The sequence below is a fragment of the Beta vulgaris genome, chromosome 3 (genome assembly GCF_026745355.1).
Source record: "Beta vulgaris subsp. vulgaris cultivar EL10 chromosome 3, EL10.2, whole genome shotgun sequence".
Lineage (NCBI taxonomy): Eukaryota > Viridiplantae > Streptophyta > Magnoliopsida > Caryophyllales > Amaranthaceae > Beta > Beta vulgaris.
In genome coordinates, this window is record NC_079204.1 from 50,769,669 (window position 1) to 50,787,710 (window position 18,042).

The 18,042-nt window shown below is 41.6% G+C and overlaps 2 protein-coding genes across 3 annotated transcripts; one reads left to right on the forward strand and one right to left on the reverse strand.

Annotated features, from left to right (window-relative positions):
• Positions 1-247: 247 nt before the first annotated feature.
• On the forward strand, positions 248-12,666 carry LOC104889355 (cytoplasmic tRNA 2-thiolation protein 2). Its single transcript, XM_057393153.1, has 6 exons — positions 248-656; positions 9,920-10,268; positions 10,352-10,438; positions 10,541-10,662; positions 10,936-11,014; positions 11,084-12,666. The coding sequence occupies exons 1-6, from the start codon at positions 319-321 to the stop codon at positions 11,543-11,545; spliced, it is 1,437 nt and encodes a 478-aa protein (XP_057249136.1). The 5' UTR covers positions 248-318; the 3' UTR covers positions 11,546-12,666.
• A 711-nt stretch (positions 12,667-13,377) lies between these two features.
• LOC104889356 (tRNA-uridine aminocarboxypropyltransferase A) lies at positions 13,378-16,826 on the reverse strand. Of its 2 annotated transcripts, none has more exons than XR_789554.4 (3): positions 16,472-16,826; positions 14,860-15,354; positions 13,378-13,884 (listed from the first exon to the last, which is right to left on the reverse strand). XR_789554.4 is itself a non-coding variant. In XM_010674550.4 (3 exons), the coding sequence occupies exons 1-2, from the start codon at positions 16,812-16,814 to the stop codon at positions 14,930-14,932; spliced, it is 768 nt and encodes a 255-aa protein (XP_010672852.1). In that variant the 5' UTR covers positions 16,815-16,826; the 3' UTR covers positions 13,378-13,884; positions 14,916-14,929. The 2 variants fall into 2 exon arrangements, 1 of the variants encoding a protein (XP_010672852.1); XM_010674550.4 differs by having other exon boundaries at positions 14,916-15,354.
• Positions 16,827-18,042: the final 1,216 nt, after the last annotated feature.

Here is an 18,042-nt window from a genome sequence, read left to right on the forward strand (position 1 = left end):
CATAACTAATCTGAACGACGTATTTGTCACCTCTATTAGACCCGTTATCAATTTAAGACCGCCGTAAGCCCATAGCCATAACTAATATGAACGACGCGTTTGTCACCTCTATTAGACCCGTTATCAATTTAAGACCGCCGTAAGCCCATAGCCATAACTAATATGAACGACGCGTTTGTCAGTTTGTCACCTCTATTAGACCGGTTATCAATTTAAGACCGCTCCGTGTTCTTCGTCTCTACTCTACTCTACTCTACTCTACTCTACTCTACTCTACTCTTCCTCGTACCACCGTAGAGAGAGGGGGAAGGCGACGCCATGTCCTGTGGTAAACAGTCCTGCCAATCAGGAGGCTGCAACAAAGACGACAACGAAGAAGAACAACCTCTCTCTCGCACCAAACATCCAATCACTATCAATGGCAACTCTGTTCGCGACCATCGCCAAATCCCACTAAACCCTAACCTCTGCGTCAAGTGCAAGCTCAACGACCCCGTTGCAGGATGCTCCAGCGGCGGCGGTGATGGCGGCAGATTTTGCGGGGATTGTTTCCGTGCTTCGCTCTTCGGAAAGTTTAGATTGGCTGTTACTTCTAATGGCATGATTTCTCCCTCTGATAAGGTCCTCGTCGCCTTCTCCGCCGGCCCTTGCTCTCGGTAATTCTCTCTCTTCTTCTTTTTCGTTTACTTATTGTGTTTCGTGTATCTCGCAAATTAGAAGGTGCACACGGTCCGTAGGATGAGGACAATAAGGACAGTATATTGATTATATGATAGTTTTGTTTGTGTTTTTGTATATGTTGCAGAAGCTTGCAAATTAGAAGCTTGGAACTTAGTTTTGGTTGATGGCAAAAACATATTTTAGAATCCTATAGCTGTAAATCATGAATGTGGATGCTAGAAGTAGTGCTTTAAACTCTTGTGTCATAAGCTGAATTCATAGTGGTTATGGCCCTTGTTTTTTTTTTTTTTTGGTGAAAAAGGATAAAACATTAAAAATTAAGTAATAGAGTCATACATCTCCTAAGTGCTATCCATACTAGGATCCCTAATACATTCCGCTAGGGGGAGAGGGGAAAAATCTTAGCTATCCTATTACATATCGCCAAGTCATTAGTGTTGCTACACTGCTTGGCCATCATATCCGCTATCTTGTTGTACTCCCTACCGCAGTGAAGAATCTCGAGACTTTCAAACTTCTTGCCTAACTCCATGCATTTACAAAGAACATTAGCATATATGTTAGTATGGGTTACTTCTTGGTCAAGAAGTTGAGTGGCCATTTTACAACCGGAAAACAGCATCAATTTCTTTAAGCCATGGTCTAGGGCTATTGATAAGCCTTCACGGATGCCCTTTAGTTACGCTAAGAGCGTGTCTCCTGCAAAGGTAGTTTTTGTGAAGCCCAAAATCCATCTCCCTTCATTGTCGCGAATAACTCCCCCCACCCCAGAAGTTTGTAGATGACTTTGGAAAGCAGCGTCAAGAAAGTGGAGTCTGGTCCATTAGGTTTGGGACTTGGTTTGCGTTTTCGTGGATATGGCTGTGAAGATTTGCTTGTAAAAATTCCTTAGCATTTCTCCCTGTGCAACCACAGCCTCAGCTGTCAAAGGGTTCTTAGAGGGATTAAAAACACTATGGTTTCGGCTCTTCCAAATTTCAAAACACAGGAAAGGAAACATGATGGGCATGGCGAATTTCCAAGTTTTAATTCCGATTGGATTTTATCCAATGAGATACATCAGTGTTCCTATGAGGGTCACAGGAAGCAATGAGATTCCAAATCTCAAGAGAGCGTGGCCATGATCAAAGAATATGGTGGGAGTTTTCAACACCTTAATTGCACCTAGTGCATTGGGCTGAGATGGTGATGTGACGATCGCTAAGGAGTTTGCCATGGGGTAGCCGGTCTTGGCATACCAACCAGAAGAAGAATTGAATTTTTGGGGTTGTTTGGATTTTCCAAACCCAGTCAATAGCCGGAATGGCAGGGTCGGAATGGCAGGGAGGAAAGTTGGGTTTTATAGGCAGAGGATAAAGAAAACCCTTGTTGTGATAGAAAGAGGGGGACAAGGGAATCTGGTTGTGCCTCCTCCTTTGGGACATCTAAATCGTAGATCCTACTGATGGTAGTGTCAGGGAGGCTTATGGATAACATTTGTAAATTCCATTCACCATCCATACTTACATCTTTCACTTTTAAACTCACTTTCATGATTGTTAGGGGTCCCTCACAAAATGTTCTGATGGGTCCTATTCCGAGCCAATCATCATGCCAAAAGTTATTGTTTTCTTCGTTCCCTAGGATCCATTGACTATTTTCAGCTAACAACGACCATCCTTTCCCTACATTCTGCCATACTAGCGACCTTTTCCGGAAGGAAGTGACATAATGTTTATGAACATACTTAGAGGTGTGTAACAAACCCAGCACGTCCACCAATATTAGTCACGTATCAGAGACGTGGCAAGAGGGGTAAGGAAGGACAAGAGAGGCAACGGTCACCTGGAGGAGCAGGGGATAATCAGACTGCCAGGACAGAGGATAATCAGAAAATGGCAGAGAATATTCTGAATTAAATGAGCTGTATGGTGAGGTGGCACCAGAGGGTAGGAGGAGAAGAACCTAGTGGCTATAAATAACAAGGGTGGGAAAGGGTTAAGGTATCCAGAAATTGAGTAATTGCATTGTGTAATTGGGAGAGATCTTGGCCTCTCGAAAGCCTTGACTTACCTTGTAATAGTGTTCTTCTTAATCAATCAACCACCATTAACATTCTGAGCTTCATTTATTTTGATTACTGTTTCTATATTGTGCTGCTAGTAACAGTGAGGAGAGTAGTTTGTTACAACTTGGTATCAGAGCACAAGGTCCATGGCACCACCCACAGCCGTCCAAAATGCTCAACGAATGGACAAAATAGAAGAGGAGATAACCACCCTCAAGAATACCGTGGCGGAGGAAGTAGCAACGGCAGTGGCGAAAGCCGCGGCGGAAATGCAAACTTCGATCACCCAACAAATCATTTCAAGCATGGATCTCTCGATTCAGAGGTTAGAGGGACGCATTGAAAGAACGAGGGAGAACCATGAAGGGATGATTGAAGTAATCCGAGCAGGGCAAAACAGATTTCAAGAGGAAATCAGGAACTCATTGAATCAAAGGAGGGCCCCCTCTTTTCAAGATGGGGGTGAGGAGGAGAACCTCCGTTGGGGGGAGTTTGGGCCCGGAGAGGACAGAACCCCACACACGGAGGAAAGGAGAGAAGGAAATGACTTCACCTTCGCCGAGAATCCGGGGGGAGGAGGAGCCTTTGTGGTGAACCCCGGTGGTGGGGGGTCCGGAGGCGGACCCGGCGGATATGAAGACGGACAGGGGTGGAGAAGAGGTGCAGCAGGATTTACGGGAGGGGCTCGTGGCGGATTTGGGTGGAACGGATGGGAAACCGGAGGCCCAGGCGGAAGTGGCAGTGGCAACGGACATTTTGAAGGGAGAAACGGTGACAGAGGAGAATCCGGGTATGGGGGAAACTGGGATAATGGAGGCGGTTCCGGCGGTGGAGGCCCAGGGAGTGGAAATCGCCGATATCGAAAACTGGATATGCCTCTATTCGACGGAAAAGACCCGGATGACTGGGTTGTCAAGGCGGAGCGTTACTTCAACTTCTATTATCTCACAGAGGCAGAGAAGATGGAGGCGGCGGTGGTTGGGCTGGAGGGTGACGCTCTCTCATGGTATAATTGGGAACACCGACGGCGGCCCATAAATAGGTGGTCGGAGCTACGAAAGTTAGTTCTACAGCAGTTTCGACCGGCAAATTCTGGATCCCGTTATGAACAATGGCTCGCCGTCCGTCAAACGGACACCGTCGTTAACTATCGCCGGCAGTTCATTAAGTTAGCGGCACCACTGGACCAGATACCTGAAAGGATCCTTATGGGACAATTTTTGCATGGCTTGAAGGAAGATGTGAAGGCTGAAGTCAGGCAAATGGGGCCATTGACCTTGGACCAAGCTATGGACCAAGCAGCACGGGCCGAAGAAAAACTAAGGGTAGCAAGGGGGCCCAAATCCTATGGATCAGGAGGAATTAAGGGAGTCAACACGTGGGGGGCCCAAAACAGAGGTAACAATTCTTCCCTTAGTAATAATCAGCCCAATATGGGTCAATCTTACCCTCTTAAAAACTGGGGACATCAGAACTCCTCGGGAGTACAAATCCACTGCCTAAACCACCAGGAGAAATCAGGAGGTTGACTGAGCGAGAATTACAGGAGAAAAAAGAGAAAGGTCTGTGTTTTAGGTGTGACGACAAATGGACCATTGGTCATCGTTGCCGGAGGAAAGAATTAAGTGTCTTACTCACCTACGAAGAAGAGGGGGACGAAGCAGAGCTGGGGGAAAAGGAGGTAGGAGAAGGGGAGACAGAGGAGCCACCTACGGCGGAGGTATCTCTCAACTCGGTGGTGGGAATCACCAATCCGAAAACGATGAAGGTGGTAGGAGAAATCGACGGGAATCAGGTTGTCATTATGGTTGATCCCGAGGCAACCCACAACTTCGTATCTATGGCAGTGGTGGAAAAATTGGGCTTACCGGTGAGAGATTCTAAACGGTTCGAAGTATCATTGGGTAACGGGGATTCAATCCTCGGAATGGGTGAATGCACCGGAGTAAGAGTAAGGATAGGGGAGCTGGAGCTTGATGAGGATTTCTTGCCAATTAAATTAGGTAATCGTGACCTGATCTTAGGAATACAATGGTTAGAGAAGCTAGGTACGGTGGTGACGAATTGGAAGGAGCAGACTATGAGGTTCAGGGGCAAAATAGTCACCTTAAAGGGTGATCCAGCATTAAACCGGTCGTGCATTTCGTTAAAGGCTATGATTCGGACCATCCGCAAGGAAAAGGGGGGCTTCTTGATTGAGATGGGGCAGATGGACCAAAGCTCAGATAACAAGGCACAAGGGGAAGACACAACAAGGAAGGCACCTGCCTTTTTGAGACACGTGATGGAGCAATACCGAGGGGTATTCCGAGAACCTGCTGGGCTACCTCCACCAAGGGGACATGAGCACCAGATCACTTTGAGGCAAGGTAGCAATCTAGTTGGGGTGAGGCCCTACCGGTATCCGCAATATCAAAAAGATGAGATTGAGCGGTTGATCACCGAGATGCTAGAAGCCGGTATCATTAGACCCTCAACAAGCCCTTTCTCAAGCCCCGTGTTACTGGTGCGCAAGAAGGACGGTTCTTGGCGCTTTTGTGTGGATTACCGGGCTCTCAATAAGGAGACCATACCGGATAAATACCCAATTCCGGTGATTGATGAGCTTCTTGATGAGCTCCATGGTTCCAAGGTGTTCACCAAATTGGATCTCAAGTCGGGGTACCATCAAATATTGTTCAAACCGGAAGACACTCACAAGACGGCATTTCGCACACATGAAGGACACTATGAGTTCCTAGTGATGCCCTTCGGGCTAACCAATGCCCCGGCCACATTTCAATCACTCATGAATGAGGTATTCCGGCCCTTCCTTCGTAAATTTGTGCTTGTTTTCTTTGATGATATACTTGTGTATAGTGCTAATGAAAAAGAGCATGAGTATCACTTGGCAATGGTTTTACAAACACTGGAAGCAAATCAATTGTTTGTAAATCTTAAAAAGTGTGAGATAGGCCTTCCGGAAGTAGCATACTTGGGTCACAAGGTGAGTGGAGATGGTGTGGCGGCAGATTATGATAAAATCCGCGCCATGGTAGAATGGGAACCTCCCAAAAATTTGAGGGAGCTGAGGGGGTTCCTTGGGCTCACAGGGTACTACAGAAAGTTCGTGGCCCGTTACGCACAAATCGCGCAACCTCTTACCGCCCAGCTCAAGAAAGAGGCCTTCGGGTGGACTGAAGAAGCAGACCAAGCATTTCAGGCCTTGAAGACAGCCATGACAAATACTCCAGTCCTGGCCCTCCCTAATTTTAAAATACCCTTCATACTGGAGACAGACGCATCCGGATACGGAGTAGGAGCGGTTCTGATGCAGAACCATCACCCCATAGCCTTCTACAGCAAATTGTTAGGGCCACGCTCTCAAGCCAGATCGGTTTATGAAAAAGAATTAATGGCAATCTGTTTAGCCATTCAAAAATGGCGCCATTACCTTCTGGGGCGACATTTTATTGTGCGAACGGATCAGCAAAGCCTTAAGTTCATTATGCAGCAACGAGAGGTGGGGTCTCAATATCAGCGTTGGGTGAGCAAGTTAATGGGTCTGGACTTCGAAATACAATATAAACCGGGGCCATCTAATCGGGTAGCTGATGCGCTATCCCGAAAGCAATCTGGGGAAGTTGAATTGGGGGCTACGGAGTGTAGGCAAGAAGTTAACTGGGCGGAGTTACATCGAGAAATCGAGCAAGATCAGACTATGCAGAAAATGATAACAGAATTGCAAGTTGATCCAGAAAGCTCACCCATATTTTTCGTTGGTGGAAGGCAGGTTGTTGTACAAGGGATGGGTCGTCATTCCACAAACCTCAGTTTTTGTGCGGAGATTATTGGAGGAAAATCACGATTCTCCCACTGGTGGACACTCGGGAGATCTAAAAACTTATCTCTGATTGGCTACGAATTGGTATTGGGTGGGCATGAGGGGTGATGTGACGAATTATGTGAGGAGATGCGGGGTGTGTCAACAGTTCAAAGCTACTAATCTGAGCCCAGCACGGCTGTTGCAACCCTTACCCGTGCCTAGGTTGGTGTGGGAAGAAATAACGATGGACTTCATCGAAGGTCTTCCTCGTTCTAAGGGCTGTGACACCGTGTTTGTGGTGGTAGACCGGCTCACGAAGTATGCACATTTCTTAACTCTCAAGCATACATTCACAGCGTATACAGTAGCAGGAGTGTTCATCAAAGAAATCGTCAAGTTACACGGATTCCCTTCATCCATTGTGTCCGATAGGGATCGAATATTTATGAGCTTGTTTTGGAAGGAGCTTTTCCGTCTTCATGGCACAACACTGAAGAGGAGCACCGCCTACCATCCGCATACGGATGGACAAACGGAAATAGTAAACAAATGTTTGGAGGCTTATTTGCGTTGTTTCACTTCGGGTCAGCCAAGGCAATGGGCTACATGGCTCCACTGGGCTGAGTTTTGGTATAATTCATCTCCCCATCTTTCCACAAAGATCACTCCGTTCAAGGCCCTGTATGGGAGAGACCCACCCCAATTAATTCGCCTGGGCAGAGGACATACCGCTGTTGATAGCTTGGAGACATTGTTGCTAGAGCGAGAAGCCATACTGGATGACCTCAGACTTAACCTGGTCAAGGCTCAACAGAGGATGTCCAAGTATGCAAACCAAAAAAGAAGGCAAGAATCGTATGAGGTTGGGGATAGGGTGTATCTCAAATTGCAGCCTTACCGGCAACAATCCTTGGCACGTCGTCCCTTTGAGAAATTATCCCCGAGATTTTATGGACCCTTTACCATCATCCAACGCATTGGGGAAGTGGCTTACAAGCTGGAGCTTCCAACACACAGTAAAATCCACCCAATTTTCCATATATCTCAGTTGAAAAAAGCAATAGGGGAGACTCAGGCTGTGGCAGTGATCCCAAGTAACATTTCACCTGACCTAGAGTGGCTAGCTGAGCCTGAGGCAGTTCTGGACGTACGCACAGTGGGTTCACCCTCAACCCCACTCCTTGAAGTACTCATTAAGTGGCAGCAATCTTCCAACTTCGAGGCAACATGGGAAGAGTTCCATTCAATCCAACATCGCTTTCCTCACTTCCACCTTGAGGACAAGGTGAGTGTTTGGGACCGGGGTAATGTAACAAACCCAGCACGTCCACCAATATTAGTCACGTATCAGAGACGTGGCAAGAGGGGTAAGGAAGGACAAGAGAGGCAACGGTCACCTGGAGGAGCAGGGGATAATCAGACTGCCAGGACAGAGGATAATCAGAAAATGGCAGAGAATATTCTGAATTAAATGAGCTGTATGGTGAGGTGGCACCAGAGGGTAGGAGGAGAAGAACCTAGTGGCTATAAATAAGAAGGGTGGGAAAGGGTTAAGATATCCAGAAATTGAGTAATTGCATTGTGTAATTGGGAGAGATCTTGGCCTCTCGAAAGCCTTGACTTACCTTGTAATAGTGTTCTTCTTAATCAATCAACCACCATTAACATTCTGAGCTTCATTTTATTTTGATTACTGTTTCTATATTGTGCTGCTAGTAACAGTGAGGAGAGTAGTTTGTTACAAGGTGATACACTTTTGTGCTAGATTTTCAGAACCTTGGGACAACTTCCATCCTAATTTAGCCATGTATGCTTTGTTCATTAGAGTTTGATTGCAAATACCTAGGCCTCCATAAGCTTTTGGTGTGAAAGTTTTCTTTTTACCTACTAGGTGAATTTTGTTCTCTTTATCCTGATCCCCCCCCCCAAAAAAAAAAAATTTATTGCACACTCTATCTAAGTCTTGGAAGGTCGCCACAGGGAAGAATGTAGCTTGCATGTAATATGCTGGGATTGTGGCAAGCGTAGAGGAAATCAGGCATAATCTACCCGCTCTAGAGAGGTACTTTGTTTTCTAGGCTGCGACCACAAATTGGACTTGGTTTCGCGATGGCCTTTTATGGGATAAAGGGAGTCCTAAGTAAGATGCTCAATATTTTAGCGTGTAGGTAATTTCTTGTAAACCACGATCCGACTTCCTTGCTCTTTGATATGTTTAGTTGATATTGTCATGTTACCCATACCTCTGTAGTTAAAATAAAGATTTCTTTTAAGTGAATTTTGAACCACCTCATGTGTTTACTGCTGGACCATATTGATTTGCAACCTTCAAAAAGTGTATCGTGTGCACTGCAAAAATGATTGAGATCATGCTTTTGTTTTTCTCGGGGGACAACAAATATATTCTATCTGTTTAGTGTTACATGTATGTGATAGGAATTAAGTATTCTGGCTCCAAGTAGAAACTTGGACACTGACTTGGGATGTCAGTTGTTGAACCTTTTAACGTAAAAGAGAGAGAACTTTCAATTTTCTTTTGGGAAATGGCGAAGCCTGACTGCTTGCTGCTACATCTACTCGTACTCGTTCCCATATATCATATGCCTCAACTTCAAAAATGTTGCTTGTTTGATGCTATAGAGGCATTCTTTGAATTACTTAGAGCTAAATGCCTACTTCTTTTAGTGATTTTCACCTCTTGATTTCATCACATATCCTTAGAGACGAGTCAAACTCTTAAAGACTAAGCAGCATTGCCTCCTGGATGAAGTTGATGGCTCGCTTAAAAAAGTGATTTTTAGAGACTCCAACTTTGCTTCAATAATGGTTTCTGGTATACAACTGTACATTATAGTGGACCCGAGGTAGGCGGTAATTTTCATTAGTATGCTCTGACTCGGTGGTGGTAATAAATATCATAAGGATTTAAATCTGTTTGACACATGATGATCTTTGATGGTCTAAACGCAAGAATTAACCACCCATAACTTTTCTAAATATTCCATCCATCTCAGAATGATGAATAATTTCAACGCTTGTGTTTGTACATAGATTTAGGAGTTAATTGTAAGCCATATAGTCGTGCTCTTTCATTGTAAAAGTAGATGTAACAAGAGAAAATGGGGTTTAACTTTATTGAAGGGGATGTGGCCAGGTGGGGCATTTAAATTGCATATTACTGAAAAGTGGACGAGATAGAAGATAGTGGAGACCAACCAATGGGGAGAGAATTAAAATTACAGTGGGTCCTGTTTATTTAAGTAAGTGTTGCAATTATCTCTTGACGAATGCAAAACTAAAGTGTTGCAATTACTTTATGCCCGAGGGAGTAGTTTATTGCAAGAAGTATCATTTCCTGTTTTAAAGAAGAATTTTGTATGTACCAGGGTGGCTTTGCAATTCGTCCATGAGATGCAAGAAAAAGCTCAAAAGAACTTTGACGCAAGTAGGGATAAATCTCTTCCCGTCTTTGGGGTGGGAATTGTTTTTGTTGACGAAAGTTCAGCTCGCTGTGTTCCAACTGCTGAAGCTGATGAAGTAATTCAACACATTAAGACTGTTGCCAGTGATCTTGCCGCGCCAGAGAAATTGTTACATATTGCTCCTCTTGAAAGCATCTACGCCTCAAATCCTGCTGATGGTAGAGAGAGGTTGAGAAGGCTGCTAGGTGCTATTAGTGATAATACTGGTAAAGAAGACGCTTTGACGTATCTCCGTATGCTATGTTTGCAAAAGGTTAGACACTGTAGGCATTTCATTTGTGGAAAGTTTCACCATGAAGAAAGTGATTTCCTTAATTTATGTAATGCACCGTGCAGGTCGCTGTGGAAAATGGGTACACTCAGTTGGTACTTGGGTCGTGCACTTCCACTATAGCTCGTCATGTACTTTCAGCAACTGTAAAGGTTGGTCCTTGTTAATTTGATTAGATGCCTGAATTCTCTATAAAATTTAGCTTAATTTGATGAAAATTTTGTATCTTTTTGTATATTTGTTTCGTTTTGCAGGGTCAGGGCTTCTCCTTACCGGCAGATATACAGTATGTTGATGCGAGATGGCAGGTTCCCGTGTTGCTTCCACTTCGTGATTGTCTTGCACAAGAGCTCAACCTGCTTTGTCAGCGTGATGGGTTTGTCTACTATATTCCTTTTCAACTACCTTACACCACCTGTTAGCCCCACAAAATTTTAGAATCTCACAGAACCACTTTCTCTGTCCTATTTAAATAAAGAAAAAAGACCCATTTTCACACTTTACACTCCCCCTCGTTGTGTTGGTTTCTGTTGCTACAGTAAATAGATTTTTTTAAAAAGAAATCAGAGGTAGTACATGTAAGAATCACTTTTGGAAATTTAAAGTTATCACACTCATGACTCTCTTTTACCCATTTTTGACAGGGCAGATTGAAGACATTAGTGATGGTTGATGGTCCTCAGTCTGGGATCAATGCGTTGGTTTCATCATTTGTCTCGCTTTTGCAGGTACCTCTTTTTCCTAATGCGACCCATATGAATCCTATCAGTATCTTTACAGATGTTTTGTCCATTTAGGAAGAAAATCCTTCTCGAGAATGCACGATTGTGAGGACTGCTGGGAAGCTTACACCATTTAGTTTTAATAGACTACCAGAGGTTGATGATGACCCTAAGGCACTTCTAGCATCCCAAAGGCGTCAAAAGAAGTTCAACATCAAGTCAGACGAGTCTACTCCTCCAGAATCATTCTGTTCTCTTTGCAATAGTCCACTCCATGTTTCTGACTCAAGTTTAGGAAGTTTTTCTGGTGAGCAGCAGAGTGCTGAGTCCTTCGGGGCTACTTGCTGCTCAAGTTGTAGATTTCAAATACTTCCTTATGATACGGTGTCTATGGACCAGTTTTATGCATTATTGCCTCAGCCAATAATGTCCCGAGCAACAATCAGCAACAGCTCAAGTAATCATAGATTGCTAAGGCAAGTATCATCTAATTGCAATTTGCTCATTAATTTTGCAGTCTTCAGAACTAGTTGGTAAGAATGGAGCTAATTTGGGCTTTATTGGGGTTGGAAGTGTGAGTCACTGGTCTATTTGGATTGATTAGCTTTGTTGTTTGGCTTCTTTTTAAGGAATATATCTTCTTGAAAGTCTTTTGGTTCAGGAAGTGGGACTCTTTTCAATAGGCATGGTCTGGATGTTTCTGCCTGAGTGATCAAGTGGTTAATGGACGACAGGCCAGTGGATTTATTTTGGTTGAATATAATGTAACACTATTTTGCTTTGATGAAAGCAAGTGACCTTTTAAATGAGTCTTAAAGCATACTTCTTGATGATCTAGTATGTCAGTAACTTCCCATTAGAGGATTTTATTCATTGGTCTTAGATGATCCAGGCTTGTGTTATTGTGTACCCTTACCCCTCATCAAATTGAAATTAATCTGAGGGACCCACATACAAAAGATTTCAAAATGAAGAATAATATGGCAATTGATACATGATGCGGAAAATTCTGCTTGTAGATTTTCTCCATCTTATTGACTGCGACAGATGTCTGTGGTCTTGTTTTCTTAGCCCTCCCCACCACAGGCAGAGGAGCGGGAGGGAGGAGAGAAACAATTTAAAAGTACCTTTTTATTGAATATGGTTTCTCAGGGGAGAGGTGTGCTTAACTTATCTTGCTTAGACCCTGTGGATAGTAGATGCTAAGTCCTTGATCACTTGAATGCAGAGAGAAAATCCAGGAGTTCCTACTTTCAGACAGTGAAGATGGAAGCTGAGCTCAACGATTCAAATGAATGACTTGCACCTACCCTGATATTGGAAGCCTTTGGTAATGCAATTTTTTGATTTGAAGTGCTCTGATGGCTTGGTGCTTAGTTAACTGGAGGTCATCCTAGGGCTAATCAGGTAATGATGAGTGATGACAAGCTCATTAAGTTGCTCGGCTTGTCAGATGTTCTAAACATGATAGGTGTCTGTTGAATTGTTATGGAGTTGATTGATCTCTAGTACTGAGCGAAGGAGAATCTTTCAAGGTTGAGTGTGTCAGTTTCGCAGCAGAAGTGGCATTGAATTATTCAGAATTGGAGCGTAGCTGCTGCATATGTATTTTTATGTTCACGGCTTTCCTGTGATGTATTTTTGTTCTCTTAAATTGTGGTTTTGCAGGAATTGGAAGTCTGCTAGATTGTTGCTCAATTTTGAATATATTGTTAATCTCGAAGTTTGTAAAAATAGTGGCCAAATTTCAATGATATTTCTTGTAATTCCCCTGAGGTAACACAGGGGAGTTGGAGAGAGTGAAAAAAGGGACCTTTGCACTCTTTTGGTTAGAGAGTAATACTATCATTCATCAATTTTGAACATTAATTTATGCTCTCTCTAAAGCTGGAGATAATCACTATTATATGAAATTTTGCGCATTGAGTCGATTCATCTGGAAGATGTTGCACATTTGTTTACTTAATAATTAATAAATCTTGATTAACCACTTCAATCCCCAAATTTCAAGTATGTTCAAGAAGTATCAGATTAGTTCTTATACAGCAACTCAATTACTACAAGGCAAACAAATTTTATGGGGATGTTTGTCAATTAGAGTTTTGGAGCAAAAAGAGAGCTATGTACCATTTTTAGAGTTTTGATTAGTCAAAAACTCTAAAAGGGATCTTTAGTAAAAAAGAGTTTTAGAGAGAGTTTTGGAATAAAAACTCTTAAAATGAAAAGTTCATAATAAGTTTTTCCTTTAGAAGATTAAGGTACAAATATGTTCAATGACTTTTTTTACCTCTAATAATACTACTAGTGTCATTTTACTCAAACAAATGACAATAAGCTTTTATCAATCAGTTAATTGTTACCAACACATCTATAGAAAAAAGTTGTCAAATCAACCGTCAAATTTGCTGAACAAAAAGTTAAAACTCTAACAACAAACTTTAAACTCTTAACAGTTAAACTCTAGACTCTATTTGCCAAACATGCCTATATTAGCTTCCGTTCCAATCTCTAAAAAGAGTAGCTACTTCCGATGCCTTTCACCCTCATTCACTTCAGTAAACCAAGGGTGTATTACAGATGTTGATGAAAGTAACAAGTAGTGCCTTCACTCAATACCCCATAAAATCAGCTAACAAAAAGTTCATTTACATGATTTAGCATGCTAAAAAAAAAGTGCTCCAGTAGTTGTATCAAGCAAGTTCCGTCTTTTTATCATGTATCTACAGAATACATTCTGCAATTTGTATTCCACATGAAAAATTGCACCAATGATCTCTTCCAGGCCAAGTGCACCACATTTCTTGTAATGACAGGATTACAAGGTTTTGCTGCTTGCGTTAAAGAACCTCTTTGTTGTGTAACCTCTTGTCATCGATCTGTAAACATAAATTTGAAATTACTCTCAATTACTTGAAGTGAAAAGGAGGAAAAAGAAGAAAGTTGCTTCGTTAGACCAGCTCTTCTAGATTCTTATTCACACAACCAGAGTTCAGCGGCAGCAGACAGGCAAAAGTGTAAAACAAAGCAAACAAGGATAGACCAGGAGCCTCAAATGGCATCCACAGATGAACTACATATCAGTCATCAGTAAGGTGAGCTGACAAGTTAGTGTCCATCAAATATAGGATTTCAAAAGTAATTGTGGTGTAGGATGTGCCTCTAGGTGTGATGTGAGCCGAGCCAAGCTCAAGCTTGGGGTAGCTTGGCAGGTCGAGCTCTGACATTTCAGGCTCAGCTGTGTTCATAACTTAACACAAGCTCGAACCTGAGTATGACTCACAAGCTCCATTTACGAAAATATTCTTTCAAGTTATGATATTCATATTTCTAATTTTGCTGATATTTTGAGATCCTAAGAAGTTTTATTCATTTATAGTATAGCACTACTCATAAATCATAACTCGTTCATTTTCTTTTATTTATAGATTCAAGCCTGCTGAAAAGTGCTCATTTCCACTTATTTAAGTCTCAACACGTGCTCAAACTAAAATCAAGCTCACTCGAATCAGGCTTTGACTCAGCCGAGCTCAGGTAGGTTCAATATAACCTCAAGAGGAGAGGAGCCAGGAGGTGCCTGTGATGGAATCTAACAAGATCATGATGATCCAAACCTACTGCAACTTTTATTCTTTGAGTTGTCATAATATAATAGCATACCATGCTTCCTCCAACAAAATCATTTAGGAATTCTGTATCTCTTAAATTTGATGGATCTTAGCTATATTCTGCATGATGATAGAGTTTAAAGATCCCTCGAGAGAAATTCCCCTGAATTCTATTCTTATAGCCTTGTTCTTCTGGGGGAGCAAAAAGCCAAAAAAGCAATAACTACTATCTACATTTCTACTTACTTTTGATCCAAAGTGGCTGATCAAAGATAAGAATTCAGTAATCACTATTCACTCACATGCTGCTTCAATATTAATCTTCCGGCTCCATACCCTTCTTTAACAACTTTGGCCGTGGTTTTGTAGGCTTTAAATAGCATGCCTGTAGACGAACCATTGACTTCAAAACCTCAACCAGCTTTGCTTCAACTTCTAACCCAGCTGGCTCAAGAAATCTCAAAACGCGAGCAACAGCCTCCATGGTACTCATGCACCCTTTATATGGTTCCTTCTTTAAAATTAGATCTGAATTGTATATGCTCCCACCACCAACATCGTAATCACAACCAAAACATATGCAAGTTGCAAATTTAGATAAAAATGGAAGACTTGCATACATCATCTCCTTAGCGTGTTTCCAAGTACCGTCAAATACAATTAGAACAAATCCATCTATGCACTCACTGTTTGATGATGATCTCCACTCACCAATATCTACCGAAGGCATCAATTCTGTGCCTGCAGTGAAAGGAACAATGGCCGAGTGTATGTAAATCCAATGCAGTCCTCAGTTTTAGATAGTTTCTCAAACAAGAATCTTCCGTCAATCCTAAATATAAGTTGTTTTAGCTATTTCCTTCTGTTTTCAAACTACAACACCAATGCAACATTAGATGTCACTTTAGTTTATATATTATACAACATAGGCCATTTTATCAATACAAATAGATTTAACCAAAACTATTTTAGATAACAAATTAAAACAATGCAATTTCAACTAGATATAGCCATTTTTGCAAAATATGCTGAAAAAATATCCTAAAACGGCTTAATTATCCATATCCTACAAGACAAATTCAAGTCAGATGAACATTAACACTTTGTTTGGATAAGAGGAGCAGGAGAGAAAGGAAGTGAAGGGAAGGGAGACGAACTAGTTCCCTTGTTCGGATAAGAGGTCAGGGGAAGGAAAGGGAGAGACGGATCCATTTCCCTCCCACTTTGGAGAGATTTGGACAAAAAATAAAGCTCCACCTTTCACCTCCTTTCTTTCCCATCCTCTTCATCCTCTCTCCCTCCCCTTTCTTTCCCTTTTTCTAAGTTGCTACTTGCTATCTAAACAAAGTGTAATAGTTTTTTTGCAAAATTTGTCAGAAAGAACATTTTATATACCACTTTTTACGAGAATATACCTTTTATAATTTTTCTGACAACTTAAGACCTTAGATTAAAGTTCTTTGCGAGATACAACCTTATCCTGTTTTCTGACATTAACCCACTAATTTCCGGCATTAACCCACTTAAATCCCTCAAGTGAGATTATTCCACTCCCTTAACTTTCCCTCCATAATTGCTATCTAAACACAATGCAAAGATTATCTAGCACTCAAATGCAATTTAAGCACTATCATCAATTTAATCTAACAAATCAAAGATTCAAAGATAACTCCCCCCAACAAAAAAAAATGAAAATTGAAAATATGGGTCACATCACAAATCTGAACTGCAACACATTTCCAAATTCTGTAACATTACTTTCTTCACCAAAATCATTCACCAGTAATACTAATGTCTAATACATAATAAAATCTACGGCAAATGCAAATTTAATGAAGAGAAAACAAATGAAATATACCAGGAAAAAGATAGACAGCGCGACGAAGCGGTGTAGAATCAGCTCCAGAATGGTAGAGATTATCGAGAAGAGGTGAGGAGCCTTTGCGAAGTTTCCTACCAATTATGATTTGGCAATTTTTGAGGCATTTTCTAAGAACTGGAACTGTTGCCAGTTTTTGGCGTTGTTCATGAGGATGTTGTAAGATTACTATTTGTGTGGCGGTTGAAAGTGGTTGGTGAGGGAGTTTATCACACAAGCATACTTTCACAGGACGATCGCAGCCTGCTGTGCATATTCTCCGCCGGGCTTCGCCGTCGCTAGGGAGTATTGGTGAGAGTGGGAGTTGTTCTGCTTCTTCCATTTTTTTCTTAAGTTTGATTCAAGTTGTTTGCTTCATAACGAAATATCGAAATCGAATTAATTTTATAGTCCCTCCGTTTTCATATGTTTGCACTATTCACGCCCCTGGCTTTGATCGTATTTTTTATTAATATATAAAAATAAAAATGATGAGATAAGACGGTGTTGGATTTGGAGTTCACTCATGGTACACCTGGGTGTACCATGAGCATGGTACATCCAGGTATTTTTGTAATAAATTACAACTTCAGGGACACGTTCGTAATTTCGCCTACTCTTTCTCCTCTTCCTCTTCGACATGTTCTCCTCTCTGCGTGCTTTCACTGCCATTTTTTCCGGCGATGCTGCCGCTGCTCATTTCTACTCCTCTATCTCTCACCGCCAGCGAAAAAGTAAAGAAAAACAAAACCCATAAAAATGGAGATGTTGGGCATGAAGAAAACTCGAGGAAGCAGTCACAACTCATGAAACTCGTCGTTTTTGCAGACTTGAATGTCGATCCTCCTGAAATTGACGAAGAAGAGACAAATCCTCTTCTTTTTTCTGCTTTTTTTCCTCCCAAGTCTTTCCTATTTCTTGCTAAAATTTCATTTATTCCATGTTTTTTTTGAATAAATTGATGAATTTTTCAATGGTTCTGGTTTTGTTTTTCATTTTAGAAGAGTTATTTATCTAAAAAAGAAACGAGTTGAAATTCGTCGATTTTCGGAATTGGAGTTGAAATTTCTCAAGATGATTGGGGGGTTAGGGTTTTCCGACGATGCCATTGTTGCTCGTTTGCTATATTCTTGTTGTTTTGCTCAATGTTGTTCATTTGTTCAATTGTTATGTTGTTGTTGTTGTTGTTGTTTTTCAATTCTTTTCTCTCTCCTCCTTCCAAACACAACAATGGAGATCTAAAATTTGCAGGGAAAAAAAAGAAATTTTCAGATCTGAAATTGAGGAAGATGATGATGAGCAAATGACAAACTTTGCTCATTTCGTTAAAGTGTGCTCATTTTCTTAAATGAGTAGAAACGCTTGCTCATTCTGTTCATTTGCTCATTTGTTCATTTTGCTCATTTGGAGAAAATAGCCTTGGGTGTACCATGAGCATGGTACACCCAGGTCTACTATAAAGATTCCCTTGGATCTGTTTAAGTTAATATTTTCATAATATTATATTTTTATAATTTTTTACAAATATATAAGTAGAGATAATGATAGTTAAGTTGTGCGTTGATGAATGT